Source organism: Juglans microcarpa x Juglans regia, chromosome 4S, assembly GCF_004785595.1.
Source record: "Juglans microcarpa x Juglans regia isolate MS1-56 chromosome 4S, Jm3101_v1.0, whole genome shotgun sequence".
NCBI classification, from domain to species: Eukaryota; Viridiplantae; Streptophyta; class Magnoliopsida; order Fagales; family Juglandaceae; genus Juglans; species Juglans microcarpa x Juglans regia.
Genome location: NC_054601.1, coordinates 10,791,087 through 10,811,026, shown reverse-complemented (window position 1 = coordinate 10,811,026; position 19,940 = coordinate 10,791,087). Strand labels below are relative to the sequence as shown.

The 19,940-nt window shown below is 35.3% G+C and overlaps 3 protein-coding genes across 4 annotated transcripts; all 3 read right to left on the bottom strand.

Moving 5' to 3' along the window:
- Positions 1–4,589: 4,589 nt before the first annotated feature.
- On the bottom strand, positions 4,590–5,440 carry LOC121263799. Its single transcript, XM_041166873.1, has one exon. It carries the CDS (start codon positions 5,263–5,265, stop codon positions 4,750–4,752), a length of 516 nt encoding a protein of 171 aa, XP_041022807.1. The 5' UTR covers positions 5,266–5,440; the 3' UTR covers positions 4,590–4,749.
- Positions 5,441–10,143: 4,703 nt separating this feature from the next.
- LOC121261856 (uncharacterized protein At5g01610-like) lies at positions 10,144–10,901 on the bottom strand. The gene has a single exon (XM_041164258.1). The coding sequence runs from the start codon at positions 10,779–10,781 to the stop codon at positions 10,263–10,265; it is 519 nt and encodes a 172-aa protein (XP_041020192.1). The 5' UTR covers positions 10,782–10,901; the 3' UTR covers positions 10,144–10,262.
- Positions 10,902–15,629: 4,728 nt separating this feature from the next.
- Positions 15,630–18,995, bottom strand: LOC121262567 (exocyst complex component SEC15B). Of its 2 annotated transcripts, none has more exons than XM_041165091.1 (3): positions 16,429–18,995; positions 15,973–16,108; positions 15,630–15,876 (listed from the first exon to the last, which is right to left on the bottom strand). In XM_041165091.1, the coding sequence occupies exon 1, from the start codon at positions 18,839–18,841 to the stop codon at positions 16,433–16,435; it is 2,409 nt and encodes an 802-aa protein (XP_041021025.1). In that variant the 5' UTR covers positions 18,842–18,995; the 3' UTR covers positions 15,630–15,876; positions 15,973–16,108; positions 16,429–16,432. The 2 variants fall into 2 exon arrangements, with proteins under 2 accessions (XP_041021025.1, XP_041021023.1); XM_041165089.1 differs by having other exon boundaries at positions 15,973–16,083; positions 16,429–18,994.
- Positions 18,996–19,940: the final 945 nt, after the last annotated feature.

Below are 19,940 nucleotides of genomic sequence, written 5' to 3'. Positions count from 1 at the left end.
GCTGTTATACCTTCTGCTATATTATCTTCTTTATTGATAAGGAACCTTTTGCTATCACAATATACGTACACTTATCTATCACTTCTAGCAATTTCTTTGAAAATCCCGATTTTTTAATTGCTTGATAAAATTATATAATTTAATTAATACGTTTGATTGTAAGATTTAACTGAATTCAATCTAATTTTAAATTGAATCTAATATATAAACACTTAACTCTCAAATTATTAAATTTATCTTCATTCAAAACCTCATTACACATGAGAGTCATAACCTATTTTAACTTAACACATCTTTATAAGTTGAATTTATAATTTTTTTTAATTTCTTATAAAAATATTAAACTCATCTTAACATCTAAATATATTTTAAATTCAATTTAGATAGATTCTACGTAACTTCCTCTACTATTTAACTTTCTATTATTCATAAAGAATTGAGATTAACTGAGTTGAGCTTAATATCTAAACGTAATCTTAGATAGATATAAATAAAGCATTTATATAGAATCTATACCTTTTCCAAATATTAGTGATTAGACCATCCAATTCGTATAAGTAATTTGAAAATATCGCTATTCAAAATCTTTCCAAGTCAAATACGCAATAGCATAAACTTTAGAAAAAGTATTCTATTTGCAGGCATGTTTGTCGATGTTTTAGGCGTTAAAATTTAAACGTGTGAAGCATGGTAAGCCCAATCAAAGGCGCATAACAAGTTAACGCCCACTGACAGAGAGGGAGAGGAGACAAAGTTAAGGCTAATGGGACAAGACAATCGCATGAAGGACAAGGTTTAAACCTGACACAAAATAGATAAAAAATAACAAAAAGAAGAGATCTAACTTCGAAAGAAAGAAAGAATCATGGAGTGATAAAAGGTACGTGATTGGCATGACCTCTAATTTTTAAAATAGAGATACGGAATTTGAAATCGCCCTTTACTAACTTAAAAAAAAAAAAAAAAAAAAATCCATATCGCAATCACATAAAAAGAGGGTCATCTAACCATATTGACCATTAAGCACCACATAAAAAGAGGAGAGGGTCATCTAACCATATTGTCGGCACCTGTAACCGAAAAATGCTCTAATAATTTACATACCAAACACAACACTAATTTAGGAGCCGACCGTTTATGAAAATAATCAATATATAAACACATTTATTGACACACCAAACATTAGTATGAAAAAAAACCTATAAAATCAGCTAATATAAAAAAAAAAAAAAAAAAAAAAAGGTATTTCTTTTGCTTGTCTCATTCAATACTAACGAGGTCGTAAAACTTATTATAAGAGTTAGATCTGAAAAACTTTATAGGTAACAGGGTCATATAACATTTCTCACATGTTATGGGGGAAAGAGAATTCAATTTGTAGCGTTTTAAGACTTCTGACAAAATAAAACTAGTTTTGGGGGGTGATTTGTTTACGCAGATTTGTTCTGTGACAACTATAAATATTGTAATACTCACTTTATATATCTATGTAAATTATTCTACTTTAGATTCAAGAGTTCGGGTCTAAAAATTTGGAAATTTATCTCGTTTATTTTTATAGATGAGATAAGATGAGATGAGATTAAAATTAAAAAGTTGAATAAAGTATTGTTAGAATATATTGTTTAATATTATTTTTATTTTGAGATTTATAAAAATTGAATTATTTATTTTATTTTATATTGAAAGTTGAAAAAGTTGTAATGATTAGATGAGATGAGATATTTTTTAAAAATCCAATTTCCCACTCTCTTCCTCATACGTGGCCGGCTGTCGTCTTTACAAAACATCAACTTCATAATCTTTACTTGCAACACCAACAAAAGGCGTTTCGATCAAAATAAGCACTGATAGAATGAGGATTTGTGCCCATATTACAACACTTTCTCATCCGAAATTAAGGTGCCTAACCTATAGACATGACTTGCTTACATTCATTGCTTATGAAAAAATAAAAGAAAAATAATATTTAGAGTACGTTCGGATGTTAAATTGAGTTGAATTGAATTGAGTTGAGATGATAAAATATTGTTAGAATATTATTATTATTATTATTATTATTATTATTTTGAGATTTGAAAAAATTAAATTGTTTATTATATTTTATATTAGAATTTAAAAAAATTATAATGATGAATTAAAATGAGTTAAGATGAGTTTACTTTCCAAACGAAGCCTTAAAGTTATGAGTTGTGCAAGTATCGTACACTCATTTTATAAAAAATAAATAAATATAAAATTTACATAAAAAAAAATTAATTTTTTTTTAATAATAGACTTCACTTTTTTTTTTAAAAAAATACAAAATTTTTATATAACTCATGATTACTGTATTTAGCATATAAAAGCTACATCTACACTCCTATAAAGATGCATGGCCACCTGACCGACCCGATAAGAAACGGATTGAACAGCTAAGAATTGTGAGCATATTTCCAAAGCTATCGGACCGAACCCAAAATGTGTTAGACGACGTTGTAAATTTTGGTTAAAATAATAATTAATAAAAAAATAACCTTTCGGTTAACAAATATTTCATCCGACCCGCAATAAATTTAGGTCAGTATAGAAGTAAAATTTTCGACCCGTTCGGGTCAGGTTAACAGTCCTATCTAAGCTTTCTTTATGAGTAGAAAACTAGCAATGAAATGTCTTCCAATCATACAACCTTTCTAATTTTGAAATTCCCTAGATTTTATATGCAAGCTTTTGAGTTTTAAATGAAAGCAACTGCACTGTTAAGGAACAAACACGGTTCAGCTCTACGATATGGCACAAATTCAGTAACAGTTCATCGTATTGCCTGCTGCTAAAAATCATTCAAAAGTACATGCAAATCATTCACCAATAACCTACTTCCTTTATCTGAGCTTAAGACGGTTACTACGCTACGTGGATTCATTACTTTTTCAATTTCCCATAAAAAAGTTAAACTCTATCTCAACCTATTTCATACATTTAAACACATATATCAATCTACTTCCATTCAAATACATTTCAATGGGATCAACAAAACATTACTATTCACAGATCAACTCGAATCATCTCAACATTCAAACATAGCCGTAACATCTAGAGTTAACATGATACATAGATCTTTCGAATTTACAAACTGCCATAGAATTCGTCATCATTTCTGTATGTTAAGATTTGTCACATCATATATCAACAAAGTAACTCTCAGCAGGTAAATAGTAGCTTCGATGAGAAGCAAACATGGACCCTTAAGCATGGATACATCAAACTAATAGCCATCCCCACACGGGAATTCTTCTTGCTTTTCACTCTCTAAATCTCTCACAATGGTCATAAAAGGAAAGAAAATGACAATTCGATAGCTCCTTCATTCTCCGTTCACACTCATAAAAATTTCTATCATTCATTTTCCTCCAGATACACCATATGATGAAAATAGGTTCCATTTTCCACACTGCTGCAATTTATGGGCAATCACGTAACCCTCTCCAAGAGTTAAACAGGTCCACTGCACTTCTTGCCATGACCCAAGCCAATCTAACTTGGCTGAATAAGACACTCCCCACCCGCAGTGTCACAATGGAGTAAAACGTGATCCATAGGCTCCCGCTTCTCTTACGCATGCCAAATCACTCAATCACAACAATGTGTCTTTTTCTTAGACTATCCCTGGTGTAAATCTTCTCTGATGAGGCTATCCAAGAAAATAATACAGATCTTGGGAGACTTTAGTCTGCCAGCTTGTTATCACAGATTTACAGGGGATCTAAGAACAAATATAGAAAGACAGGGCATTGAACATCCCTTTCTTGGAAGGGGTCTGCAGGAGCTTGCGTTCACCCCCTCTGCTTCTCCAACTATAGGATATAACATATAAAAGAATATTGTATAGGCCCCTACAGCCCAATCATGGGCCTTTTGAATAAAACTTGCATTGCAATGAGAAAGGTTGCTAGATATCTTAAGGAAAATTATAAAGATACAACCCTTTTTACAACTCTCTTTCAAATGGGGTGCATTTTGTAAATTAATGATGCTCCTATAACTATTTTACAACTTATATTACAAAAGTGCCCTAAATTTAAAATGTAGCTGTAAAACCGGTTTTGTCATTAACCCTCCAGATGATCTGCCATAGAAAACTCTGTCTCTTTGACAAGAGCAGCAGCAATGTACGCATCAGGGAAACCTCCTTGATTAGCCATACCATGACACTACACACACCATGCCAGAGTCTAATCTTTGACTACATCTCCCACTTCAATCTAGCCTAGTCAGAAAACTTTTCCCATTTCCCCCAATATAAAATCAATTCAACAGAGCTATTCAGCTCAACAATTTTTGGAATGATTCCAGTTCGCCTATTCCTCCCCAATCCACATGGCACAAATCTCTGCCAAGGTCCGTAACAGAAGGTCCCCTTTTGACATGAAAACAAAGCACTCAAGACATTTCCATTCTCTCCCACCAGGCCAGCTTACAGTGTTTTCGAAACAAGATCACAACCATATTCCCAGAACATCAAACAAACCGCAGTACCTATTAATTTTCATTGCAGGTGGTTCTGTACAAATCGAATTTCTATACAAGAAATGTAAACGACCACTCAAAAGTTAAATAATCAAACCTCAGTAAAACAAAAGACTTTGTTCCAGAATTCATCATGTGCGAAAGATAACCGAAACCTATTGCCATTAATCTCTTGTGAAATATAACCCACCATCCAAATACCACCAAAAAAAAAAAAAAAATGATAAGAGTTCAAAATTCCGATTACATAGAAGATACAAAAGGATTGAATTTAAATTTCCTTACTTGGCCATTATCGCAATCGAATCCACACCCACACTGCGGGGAATCATAGAAACTATCGATAGGAAAAGAAGCCGATGCAATACCCACAGAGAACTTGAGCTGGTCCCCGTCCCTAACCACCTCCACGATATTCAGCCAAAAGAACAAGACCTTGACGCTGATACCGCTCAAGTTGGTGAGCCTGTTCTCGGAGATGTAGCCGCTAATGGTGGACTTGTATTTCAAGTCGTATGAGCCCTCGAGGGAGAAACTGCAAGAACCGTTCAGAAATGCGCTGAATTTGCCGTTGGATCGGTCCAGCTCGTAGCCCAAGGCACCTTTGGGGAGCAGACCAACGGGGAAGTTGAAGTCTTGGAGGGCCTTGTACGCGGACTGCGCATCGTCGGTGGTGGTTGTGGGGGATGATGCGGCGAGTGTTGATAGGAGAAGGAAAAGGGTGAGAATTGCCGTGAGAGACATTGGGGTTTTCGCCATTTTCTTCGAATATGGATCTTTTTTTCCTGTTTCGACTTTCGAGCGTTCGGGGGTTGTTTGGATGCCAGGAAAGGACGAACTGGAAAAATGGGTCACGTAGATAACCAACGAGCTGCATTGCAGCTTTCACGTGGCAGCTCTGCTAGTCAAACCAGAAGGCCTAAAGCACATATGGACAATAGAGATATGGGATTATGGGAAATATAGATCCAAATCTTTCATTTTGTTTGAAAGCATCCCTTGCCATATTAAGATTTTGACTTAAAAAAAAAATAATTTATACAATACTAAAATTTTACTATATTACTTCACAATGAACCAAATCATTCAAACTTTCCAACAACGAAAATAATTTGGCACATGCAACTCTTTCTCGACACAAAAGTGCTTTAGTTATGAAAATATTATATAAAAGTAAATTTATGAAGTGGCGTAGTTTGATATAGTATATAAAATTATAAAATTATTTTTATTTTGAAATAACTTTAACGAAATGTTTGAAGTTACGTCATTTATGAAATGACGTAGTTTGATATAGTATATAAGATTGTAAAGTTATTTTTATCTTGAGATAGTTTTAACGAAATACATAAAATTACGTTATTTTATAAATTTATTTTTATGTAATATTTTATACCTCTAAAATTTGATTGACATGTTATTATTTGCCACCATCCCCATATCCATTCTCACCCTTTTCCTCTTTTTTCTTTCTTCAAAACCCCCCACAAACTTGTTTTTCCCCCAACTCCCCTCCTAAGCCCCCTCAATTGATCTACTTCTTCGACTCCTCCACCTCCCAAGAGCTCTTCTCCCTGGACAAGAAGAATCATAATCGCCTCTGTTCCTCCAAAACCTAGAAATCTTGAGTCTATTCGTTTTGAAAAATGTTATTATACCTCTTGAGTTTGCCGCCTCAATTTGACCGCTCATATATTTTACTTTATTTTTAATATTTTTTTAATTAATGGTTAAGAAAATGACTATTCTGTGTATTTATATTTTATATTTTTATTTTTTAAAAAGTAGAATTTACATTAGGGAGCACACCAAGTGAGCAAACTTAGGTGGCACAATAGCACTAGCCATTCATTTTTCCAACTTCTTTAGTCAATTCATTACTAGGGTGATCTCCTCTATAACCATTTTAAAGTTGTGTTTTTCTACTAGGACTACCCATGAGATCATGATACTCTTCGAACACGCGTTCGGACGTTATAGGTGTTGAGTTGGTTGACTCGCCACATGTGATGAGCCAAGCAGATTTGCATGATTAGCCTTTTTGATGGTGTGTTTGAGTTAGTGTGCATTGGACATTTAAAGGGGATTATATTCCTAGGGATGTTCGTTTATGAGATCATGTAGAGGTGAGTGAGGGATAATGGGGTGGGTGTGTCATGTGGTGGCTAAAGACAACGTGAGCTTAAACTATTTGATAAAATGTCTCAATCATCGTGAGTGATACTGAGGTTGCGTTTGGATGTTGAAATGAGTTGAGTTGAGATAATAAAATATTGTTAGAATATTATTTTTTAATATTATTATTATTTTGTGATTTGAAAAAGTTGAATTGTTTATTATATTTTGTGTTGAAATTTTAAAAAGTTGTAATGATGAGTTGAGAGGTATTTAATAACCAAACGCACCCGAGAGTATACTATTGCTATTTATAATCTATACTACATCAATACAAGATGTATTGTACCGTTAGAGACTGGTTATACAAGGTAATTGGCAAAAATACAAAGTTGACAAAATACAAAATTGGGAGGATTTGCTGCCAATATGGATGTATGAGGCCAAGTTTGGTGCAAAGAGGATAGAGAGTTGGGCGCCCAAGCAATTTGCTAAAAAGATCAGCAAGTTGCAAAGATGTTGGGACATGTCGGGTATGAAGAAGACCAAGAGCAACACATTTACGTACATAGTGGTAATCGATCTCAATGTGTTTGCTTCGAGTATGGAAGACTGGGTTAACAACCATGTAAAGTGCATTTAGATTATCATAAAGCAATAATGGTGATGTGTGGAGCATGATGTCAAGGTCCAGAAGAAGGAAAGAGATCCAAGTGAGCTTAGCAGTAGTGTGGGCCATAACTCTATATTCAATTTCAGTGCTCGAACAAGATACAATATGTTACTTTTTGGCAGACCAAGAAATGCAATTACTATCGAGAAAGACACAATAGCCTGTCGTGGAGTATCGGGTGAGAGAGCATCCAGCCCAATCTGCATCAGATAAAGTATAAAGATCAAGTGTAGAGTTGGAGATAAAATGAAGTCTAGTCCAAAATCTATTCTACCTTTTACATATCTAAGTATACATTTAACCATTTTAAAATGAGATTTAATAGGAGAGTGCATAAATTAAGACACAAAGTGAACACTGTATGCAAGGTCAGGGCGAGTGAGGATAAGATATTGGAGAGCTCCGACAAGATTGCAATACTCGATTGGGTCCGCAAAAAGAGCTGTGGACGTAAGACCTTTGGTCTTAGCCATCACGGGACTGCCCATGGGCTTTAAGTGAGTCACTTGGGCATGATCTAAAATGTCAAGAGCATATTTAGTTTGGGTCAGGGTAAGGCCATCAAGAGTTAGAGTGATCTGGATTCCAAAAAATAGTGGAGAGGACCTAGATCTTTCATGAAAAATAGTGAGTCACTTAAATTGTTTATTATATTTTGTGTGAAGATTTAAAAAAGTTATAATGATGAGATGATATAAGATGATGTGATATGGTTTCTGTATCTAAGCGAGAATGAAATTTTATAATACAATGCATCGCATTAAAACAAATCAAGTTTATATATTTAATTTTTTTATGGAAATTCTTTGTAAATCAAGTATTTCTTTTGTTATATATATGGATATGGACCTTTTTCAACTGTCAACGATTATTATTTTGAATAAAGCTAGTTTGCCGCTCCAAATTGACCATCCCATTTGACTGTTTAGTGAAATTATTATTATTATTTATTTAATAATGAATGAAGTAATTTTAAATATATTAATATATATTTTTTTTATTTTTTAAAAATATTAAAATATATTAAAAAATGTGAATATCGGTTAAGTATAGCGGACTACTCTTAGAGTCTTGCGGGACTCTATTATTTTTGTTATCTGAATTTCAGAGAGAGAGAGAGCATATAATATATAAAAGTTGGATGAGTGTAACCAACAGGTCAAAATGCTTTAGAAATTACAAACAATAATTCTGCCAATGAGGTTTGGTGCACATGATCGATAGGTACAAACTCCTACGCCTAATTAATTATTACTGTTTATGATATTTTGGAATACTTAGCAAATGTTCAGACAATATATGTATATATCTACATAAAATATTTTATCTCATCTCATCATTATAATATTTTAAATTTTTCATACAAATATAATAAATAACTCAACTTTTTAAAATTTTAAAAAATAATATTCTAATAATATTTTATTCAATTTTTTAACTTTAAAACTCGTTTATTTTTACAGATTAGATAAGATGAGTTAAGATTAAAGTTAAAAAATTAAATAAAATATTGTTAAAATATATTTTTTAATATTATTTTTGTTTTGAGATTTGAAAAAATTAAATTTTTTATTTTATTTTGTATTGAAAGTTGAGAAAGTTGTAATGATTAGATGAGATGAGATGAAATGTTTTCTGAAAACAAATGAGACCTAACTTTTATATTTTATTTCAAATTATCTCATCTTAACTCAGTATCCAAACCGTACTAATATTTTGGAAGGACTCGTTTGAAGCGTAAGATTAGATAAGATAGTTTTAGATGAATTTGATAAAATACTATTAAAATATTATTTATTATTATTATTATTATTCTTTTAAGATTTGAAAAAGTAGAATTATTTATTATATTTTGTATAAAAATTTAAAAAAGTTATCATGATGAGTTGAGACTATTTCTATATACAAACGGTTATATACTATTCATTGTATGCAGGGGTATGAATTGCATGTTCGTACAAAATCATTCGAACGGTATGATTTTTTTTTTTGCATTAAATGTACTAAATATTTTCAACAAAATCTGCCATTGCAAAAAAATTAAAAACTGCTTTGCCACTTTTTGCAATAACAATTGTGTATACTAAAAACCAGAATTATGAGTTACATCCATATCTTACAAGGTTACACGAAGATAATATAATTTGATTTAAAAAATAAATTAATTAATTTTTTTACCACTCAATTCATATTATGTCAGTTTCTCTACGGATCGGTGTATAGATATTAATGTGTTTAGGGAAAAGTAGAAAATTATTATTTAGAAAAAAGATTGTTGGGCGTAAATAAATTGATGTTAGGCTTACTGAGGGTGTGAAAGGCAAAATTGCTCATCCCTAAACCCATGTTTGACCAATTTACACTATGTGTCCTCTGATCACGGAACACATAATTAGATCTAATTAGGTTGGTTTGGATAGTAAGATGAGATGAGATGAGATGAGATGAGATGAAATATTTTTAGATGAGTTGAATAAAATATTATTTTTTAATATTATTATTGTTTTGAAAAAGTTGAACTGTTTATTATATTTTGTATAGAAATATGAAAAATTATAATGATGAAATGAGATAAAACCATCTCTAAATCCAAACAGGGCCTTAATCTCAACCAGTTTAATCTAAAACCTAGTCTAATATATATGATGCGCCACATTTACTTTATAATAACAAGAACTTTACATCATGATATATAGATTATATTAAGTCATGTCAATTTATAAATTTCTTTGCGTAAGATTTCTGTATGGACGTAATGCTTATCTGTTTCGAAACATTCTTAAAAGACACCGAGAAAAGACACCCAATTCTGAGATGAAATTAAGATAATTAAGACACATTTATGCATGTTAAAGACAAGTCATTGCATCTTCCCTGGGAGGATTGCCAGCAAAGTCATTGCTAATTCTCCAATATAGAACTAAATATTGTTACAGCCATTTTATTAGTTTCAAAAAGCAAATCTGATTTAAGAAGAGTACAGAATATCACTAATCAAGGGCTTATTAATCTTCCTAATTCCTTCACCACTCGTCGCACAATCAAAGCCACATCCACAGGTCGGGCTCTCAGTGAAATTACTGACCGGAAAATCCGCCGAGGCGATTCCGACTGAGAATGCCAGCTCATCGTCTTCCCGAGTGACGCTCACAATGCTGAGCCATAGGAAGAGCACCTTAACTTTGATGCCACTCAAACTGGAGATCTTGTCTTTGGCTATGACACCCGTGACGGTGGACTTGTACTTCAACTCGTAAGAATCAATGGAAAAAGTGCAAGAGCCATTCAGATACACAGAGAATTTACCTGTGGAACTATCCAGTTCGTAGCCTAAGACGCCCTTGGGAAGAATGCCCACCGGGAAGTCATATTCTTCAAGAACTTCGTACGCCGTGATGGAGTCATGAGATGGAGATGGGGTTGCAAAGGAGAGGAGAAACAAGAGGATTAGGCACAGAATAGTAGTGATGGGAGACATGGGTTTCATGTTTTCACTAATTCCCAATGATCTGCTGAATAATAAGTCTTTGGTGGTACTACTGGTAGATGGGGTTCTTTGACTTCCTGGTTTGTGTTTAGTGAACAATCTGGTGAGTAGGAAATAAGTTAACAGGACATATGTGTCCATGTATAGGTGATGCAAGGGGTAGATGATGGATAGGAAACTTGGTTGAATGAAAAGGATATTCCTTTTATATACGTTTGAGTTCGTGGATGATCATTGCAAAATGTCCTTTTTATTTTATGTTAAGTTTTATCATTTTTAATCGTATTTGTTGGTGATGAATGCTATCCTATTCATTCTCACACCCCACACCTATAGTGTGAGGAAATGCCTATCCCAGAAGGGCCCAAGCCTAGGAAAGCCCAATCACGGAGCTTGGGCCGAAAGGAGGGAGCTAAAGATCCCGGGCTACAGAATAAAAAATTGAGCGCGCAATACCTTACAGAAGGGCCAAAGCCCAAAGGGGGCCGAGATACAGAATTATCCTCCCAATGGAGGAAGTTAGGAGCTTGAGGCGAAAGGATCGAGAAGTAAGTGCAGACCGAATCAGGAGTAACCTGTCAACTCAGGGCTTGGGAGCGTAAGAAGGAACCTCCCGGGGGTCGACGAATTAACAACCCTAATCACTAGGCCGGATGTGCACTTACAACGGCACACACCCGGTCCCAGAGTCACGGATCCAAGGCACGAGGCAACCCGGGTTAGTGTCAGAGAATCCGGCGCACAATTGCACGTCCCACAAGCAAAGGACGGCTCACTCGCGATCTGACACCCACTGGCATGGCAGGGAAGTGGCGGCCAGATAGACCTAGGACAACTGGCACATCACGATCTCCCGCTAGGCCACGGACTGACACCTACTAGAGCGACAGACAATGAGTAGTGGCAGGCCTGACGTCTGATACTCCACGATCTCCCTCAACAGAAGAGCCCGAATCAGGTATAAATAAGAGAGAACCCTCCTACGAGTGACTCTTGACTCAATCTACCTAATAATCTAACTTTGTTCTATATTTCCCTCTTCTTCGACAGAGAATTACCCACTGACTTAGGCATTGGAGTGATCCCAGAGGTTACCAAAGCCTCTCTTTCTTCTTAGTTGCGGGCGACAAGGAGCTAGGGCTTTGCGGAGCTGTTTGGACTGCGAAACACGACATCAACCTATACTTTTTCATAAGATGTGTGGCGTTTTTCATATGGTGTATGTGTTTTTCATATGATATGGAGTGTTGAATAGTGACTGATGAGAATAATTTTTGCTTTGTTGATATCACATATTTTAAGTCCTCATTGTCTATTAATGAGATTTTATTGAATATGCATGATGTAATACATAATTTTAATAAAAACTTATCTCCGACATTTTAACGTATTCTCATTAAGATAAAATGATAGACATGCAACCATTTTGTAAATAAAACATTTTTAAAAACAATAGTAATACCATTCTTAGAACTGGATGGAAGGAAAACATCAAAACGCATCTGCAAAGTATGGTCGAGTTTATAAAAAGCAGACTTACCTGCAAATTCTTGCTAATTTTGTAAAAACATCGATTTTTAAAGTTATTTATAATAACTTTAATCATCATCATTTCATAGATATAATATTAAAGAATTATAAATTAGTTATTATCTTCTATTTATTTATCCAACTTGTTTGAATAGTACATCATTATATATGATTGTTTCTAGCATTATTTATTTTGATTACAATAATTTCATTTGAAGACTTTTACACTACACATTATTCATATAACATTATTTGATTTATAAGATTTAAAATTTATCTTTCAAATCAAATCATGCCACGTGTATTATGCCTGATATAAAGACTTTTAAACAACACTACTCTTTTCATTACATCCACTATGGAAATAGAGCTAGGAATTTTGTTGGGAGTTGGAGTACAGACTCATGGGCTTGAAAATTTACTGAAACTGGGCTGGTTTGGATAATGAGATGAGATAAAATGAAATGATTTTAGATAAAAATTAAAAGTTGAATAAAATATTATTAGAATATTATTTTTTAATATTATTATTATTTTAGTATTTGAAAAAGTTGAATTGTTTATTATATTTTGTATGAAAATTTGAAAAAGTTGTAATGATGAGATGAGATGAGATGAGAAAAAATACTTTTTGAATCTAAACGAGCAAAAGGCTTTGTTAATTGTTAGGCATTGATTTAGATTTATTTAAAGCCAATGCATATATATCTATTCATGGGGTATAGGGTGAGTAATCCGTTGTAAAAATTAGGGATTGTAATATGTAACACGATCCGTTAACCCAACACGAACATGACACGATAAAAGCGGGTTAGGGTTTAACCTTAACGGGTTCGGGTCAAAACGGGTTGATCCGTTAAGACACGGTAGCTTAACAGGTTGATAATGGGTCAACCCGTTTTGACCCGTAATGACCTGTTAAGAAAGTTAAAGTTACAATTATACGCTTATACCTAAAAAATAAAATTGTTGAGATTTTAATTTCGATATTTTTATTGTTTGGATTGTAATTTTGGACTTGTAGTTAGTTTTATATTTTTTTTATAGATATTGTGATTTTAACATTTATATGAAATTAAGCTAAACTTAACTAGATCAAACGGGTTAATTTTGAGTTTGTTCAATCCATTTACATAAATGGGTCAAAATGGGTTGACACGACACGACCCGTTATGTTAATGGGTCGTGTTAGGATTTGAGATTTTGATACAATAAGCTTAACGGGTCGGGTTAGGATTGACCTATATAGTATAATATATATGTCTTGATACGACTCGTTAACGCGATTTGACACCCCTAGTAAAAACCTTCTTGGCAGGTAATACTCACATATAATTGAGCTTTCACATGTACTTATTATTCACAAATTCCTTGCTTCATTGCCACTTGCCAGCATTTCTATTTATCCTAATTCATCATCAATCATCTTCTTATTCCATTTGACTTCATTTTTGCCATCCCTTAGTGAGCAGTCCCAATTTTGTGATGATGAAGAAAGGTCGTAACATATATTCTTCTATTTGTTCCAACAACGCTTCCATCAACAGGATATTTATTTCATGCTTGCTGCTTGTTAAAACCATTAGGGGTAAAAGATGCTCTCAGATTGTTAAGACTACTTTGGTTCTCAATTAATTCTTTGCCCATTTCCCCGTAGATCTCATTGAAGATTGTATCTAAATAGCCTATATATAAATGTTGGGTGATGCTACTATGCCGCTCTAATTTGACTGTTGGGGTGTACTCCTAGTACAAATTGTATTTTTTCTTTTATTTTTCTTTCAAATATTTATTATATATCTTTAAATATTTTAAGAAATACCAATACACTACGATGGGTTTGAATAGTGAGTTTAGATGAAAGTTAAATAAAATTTTGTTAGAATATTATTTTTTAATATTATTATTGTTTTGAGATTTGAAAATATTGAATTGTTTATTATATTTTGTATAAAAATTTAAGAAAGTTATAATGATGATATGAAATGGTTATTGTATCCAAACGGAGCAAATAACTGTTGCAATTTCAAGAGATTAAAAAAAGCACCAGTCTCACCCTATCAAGTCCAACCCTTTTTTGACAACTTCAAGTAGGTGATTATCGACGCGTTTGTTATCAATAGAAGCAAAGAGGTAAAGAGCATGATCATACCCTTACATGTATGGTAAACAATATTTTTTTTAAAAGTATTATGTATGTATGGCGAATCCTCTTGAATGCAAACAATTTCTAGAGACCATTAGAATAGGAGAACTTCCCCCTAAAGTACCAAAAGAGCACTTACAAAAAAATCCTTACCGATAGCATGTGCAAACCGACATTGGTCAAGACTTTGTTCTCGGCCACCCAGTACCAATAAGAAAAATGTATTATGCATGTACGATCATGTATTGAAAGCTAATTTTTACGTATCCAGCTATGACATGATGAAAGTGAGTTTCAATGTCATGTTATTATATATTTTACATGCATCATGATATGTTTTCAATGGTCATAAGAGATACATGGTACCAATGTAGTTATGTATGAATGTGGTGGATGTGCAAGCCACCATTGTATGTTATGATAAGTTACGCAGTTGCCTTTGTGGCCATAGGTAGGAAGCTGGAATGCCAGCATTACAAGTGCTTAACACATAAGTATGAGATCGGTGTGTGCGTGTATTTGTGTGCTTTAGAGAGATAGAGAGATGCATCTAGGTCTAAACACAAACTTCCATCCTTTTTTTTTCTGAGACCTCTGTCAAAAAAAGCTAACCCCGTTCAACTGGTGCCAAAATGCAAATAAAATGATGCATCTCTACTTAGAAACTAGAAAGTGACATCATTTTATTTGGTATTGTGACACCTATCTCTAGATCAAATCTGGGCCAGCCCTTTTCATTCAAGTCTAAAGACAATCTTTTCATTGTTCTTGTACTCGGGGAAAATATATAATGAAGTTGCACAATCTACAGTATAAACTTTACTTCATTGTCCAAATAACACACATCTAATGTAGAGCAAATCGGATCTCATGAATCTTTACAGCAAATAAAATATCCGCATTCCCCAGCAAGGGAAGTATATATGCCTAAGTTTGCATCCTGTATTACCTAACCTCATTTTGTTTCTTTTCTTGTGTTTTCTTTCAAGAGTTGTCCTAGCAGTTTCAAACAGCACAATATTGAGGTTAAAATCAAGTACTTAAAAGTCTCTTGTTAATATCGATCCCATGCCTAATCACTAAAACGGTGTCCCTTTATTGATCATTTCAATATTGTCAGATAATCTTCGAGACCATGCACAATTCAAAGTGAACTAAAGCAGGCTCTCAGGCAGAGGATATTGAACAAACAATGGATTTATCCATCATCCCCATAAATTTCCTTCTCCAATCCTTTCATCCAGACACACTCAAGAGAGGACCCGAACATGGCATCTGGCCTACCATGGCACCTAACAGTATAAAAAAGGTTAGAAGCAGCAGTTCTAGAGTGCATCAACATCGTGCAATTAGTTATTTTATTTGCCAAACTGGTGCAGATCGCCTTGCTGCAACTTATCTGATCACTCTTGGTTAGACCTCGTCACATTGGTGACATCTATCAGTCATCCAAGCAATAAGGAAATAAGTTCCAAAATAAAAGGAATAACTCGACTCAATAGTGAAATGACATACCAATTTGTACCATAAATTGACTAAATCTGACGTAACCCGTTCAAACGTTTTTCCTTAGGCTCGAGTAACTTCAGCACACATCAGCATGTGACCATGACACATCACGTCATACTTTCATGCAGCTGATGTCATGATACTTGGAAGAGTTAGCACATAAGGATAGAGTTACATTTGCATTCATAGATCAGAGATAAATCCAAGGAAGTCAAAGAAAGATATAAAAGCAAATCAACTAACATGGATTAAAAAATATCAGAACACAACCAATACATAGCTATTATGAATGATACATACAAAATAAAATATGAAAATTTCCTGAGACAGTCAGTGGACAACAATTGGCAGGCTTTACCCTCAGAAATAATGTTAGCAAAGAACCACTGTGAACAAATCCAAATGACAATCAGCACAGGTACGAGAAGAAGAAGAAGAAGGATTGTACATACAGTCCCATACCCAATCAGCTAACTTCCCTAAGTCTTTTAATCAAAGCGTCCAGGGACTTCTTTTTCGGGTTCTGCTTGGCTCCCCGTGTCCCAAAGGTTCCAAATAGCCGATCTGAAGAATCCCTCAGCTTTTCTGAAATCATTACGACTTTCTTGTAGTCCAAAGTATTGTAACTCTTCTCTCTGATTACTGGATTCAGAAAATTCTCTGGATGATTGCTCAAGAGCAAATTAATCAGTTGCCTCGACTCAGCAAGTGCCATTTTCAACTGATTTGCATCCCCATCAGAGAAAATTGGAGCTTGATTGTCCGCAAACGATTCTAACAACCGGATATCAACATCAATCCCCATTATCGCATTTACATTAAACCTCTTAACTGAGTCACCATATAATTCTCCAACAATCCTCTCAGAGATGTGAGAAAGAACATCTTGTAAAACCCTTTTGAGGACCTGAGCCGGCAATATCTGCTGAGCAGTTGAAACCAGAGTTTCCAAATATATAATAACCTCATTTAAATATTCGTTCCCACTCTGTGGAGGCTCATCAGCCATCCAGTTCACATTCTCAATTAGTGTCATGAAACCATCAACCTTGGCTTTCAGCAACCCAGAGAGCATATCTTCTGCCACATCACGGGCTCTAATCAACGGAAACTGTCTCCGGCCCCTCTCAGCCATTCTCAAGGGAATCCCCGAGAGCTGTGCCGCATGTCGAAAGAAGAAATCACAAGCACGCTCCATGACAGCCATATTGGCAGCCATCTGCATAGCCTGTGAAACCCCATGCACAGATGTATTGATAAGCTTCGATAAATCCTCATCCAGAACCTCACTCAACAGCCTATCTAAATACTTCTTAACCACATCATAAAAATCCAACTGCCCACCATAAGACATGAAACTCACGGAATCCTCTACAAAGGACCTCACAATTCGACAACAATCCGGCACCGTAGATGAAAAGGGTGACACATAAGGAAAGGCCGGCACAATATCCGACGTTTGTAGCTGAAAGGAAAGCACATTCATAGAATACTCGTACTCCTTCTTCATTAGCATCTGCTCAAACTTATCGGCCGCGAGGGCTTCACTAATCTGTCTCCGGCAATCCGACAACAAAAGCTCATGGTATTTATCCCTATGTTTGCTCAAGACATCCAACAAGGAATCCACCGGGTACCCATACCTCCTCAAAGTCACTCCCAACAAGCTCACATAGTCCTTAATCAACAATAAATGGTTCGCAGTCTGCATCCTAGAAAACTGGTCCTCTAAGACGGAACACATTTTACTCACGGCGGTCTCCCACAAGTTCTCGACCTCCAATTTCGAAATCAAACCCCCACCAGTCCTCAAAATCCGGTCTTCAACAATGAAAAACCCGGCGATCTGCGCGAAAAATGTTTGATGGGATTCTAGAAACGGAGTCATAGAAGATACCTGAAAGTCCGACGTCAATTGGAGCTTCCGGTTCTCGAAGTAGTATTGCTTGAACCGGTCCTCAAGACCTAGGGTTTGGTGTATGTGATAAGCTCTGTATAGAGGAGTCAAATCGAAACTGCTGTTACTGTCATTGCTCGGTGCGTTGTGATCATCTTCGTCGTCGTCCTCTTCCTGCAGAGCATAAACACAGTCGCGAAGACTGAGCCGGCTCTGCTCCTCGGCTTGGCGTTGCTTGATTCGGAGATCCTCTTCGCGCTGGCGCGCCGAGGAGGCTTGGCCGATAGCTAATTGGCCGAGGTTGCGGCTCACGACCCGGATCTCCACCAGCCAATCGCCAAACTCTTTGCTCACTTTCCTCTCTATGTGCGCTCGAATCTCCGGGATTTTCTTTTCCAGCATCCTCTTCAGAGTGGAAGACGGCGTTTTGTCGAGGAACTCGGTCTCAATGGAGTCCAAGCACTTCAACGCCATGTAGAGGTTGTTGTTGGACAAGTGGTAGTTGGATCGGGAACAGACCTCGATCAGACGGATACAGTTGGCGAGCGATTGGATGGCAAGATTGACATTTTGAGAAACCGTGCGAGACTCAAGGAAGGCATCGAGGGAGGAGAGGAGTGGGCCGGCGACGGACTGTAGCCTGGAGTTGGAGTCGGAGAGGGAGGACTTGAGAGAATCGACGTCGGAGAGGAGTGACTTGAGGTCATCCACGGCGAGGATGAAGTCCTGGTAGTGGGCCTTGCAGACCTCCTCGATTTCGGACTCTTTAGATCGGGCGAAGTGGCGGAGGTGGTGGAGCAGCGTCTCGGGCTTCCCCGACAAGAACGCTTTGCGGATGAACGGGCCCAAGTCTTCGTTGTTGCAGATGGCCGAGGAGAGAAGAAGCTGTTCCAGCTTGTCTGCCGAGTCTGCGCCGTTATCTACGGCAGCTGAAGCTCCGTTCGGAGCCACTTTCCGGCGTGACTTCGTCGACTGCATCGTGATGCGCGTGGTGGAGTGAACGTAACGGTGGAGATTCAGATTTATTCGGCGAGACTGCGTGAGAGAGAGATCAGTAGCAGTTGGAACATGGGTAAAACTCGAGTCTTGACTCTTGAGGGATTGAACGAGGGTATTTTGGTATTTGTGTAGGGGGGAGGATTACATTGTCATTGACTCAATTGGCTTTCTAATCTGGTAACGGAGGTTTGACACGGAATGGCGGTCCGAACCAAGAAAGCAAAAGACAAAAAGGGACTGGCGTGTCGAACAGGGATGTTGTACGAGAGCTTTCCTAAATTCTGATGGCCATTTTTGTAAGAGACCTCGGATGTAATTTGTACGAATAATGCTGTTCAACATTTAATTTTTATTATTTTTTTACCATCGTATATGTAATATTAAGTAATTAAAAATTATTTATTACATTTTACTTATCAATTTATTATTTAATATCACATCATAAATAAGAGAATAATAAAAATTGAAAAGATGGATAGATTTTTTCAATTTGTATGGATTAGGTTTTTATATATGTTTTTTATATTTTTTAAAAAGGAATATATATAAAAAGGAATATATATAAAAAAAAGGGTTAAAAAAATTTATAGGATACAAATTCTCGGTGAATTTGGTAACTCTAATATTGTTCTTCTAAAAATAGATATTATTTATTTATTTATAAAAAAATATATTTATAATAATGAATTAGGCAACTGTCACGTAATCATTTTAAAAAAATAAAATAAAATATAAGATTTATATAAAAAAAATTAATTTTTATATATTGATGGATTTATATGTTTTTTCAAGAAGAAATTTTGGTTTCGATTTTATGATCTAGTATGTGATTATTGGATTTATAGCTCGCCTCCCGATCCAATAAAATCTGCCCACATCACAATTTTATCATGTTACATTATATTAAAAATCAAAACGTGTTCACGCAAAAACGCACGTGGAAACATGTATATAAAGCTTTCAAGTCATTTAAAAAATTAAAAATAAAGAAGTAAATAAAATAAAATAAAATAAAATTACAAGAATTCATATATGAAGAGGGATGGATGGAGTGATCCTTGCTCCTTGCCCCGACAAT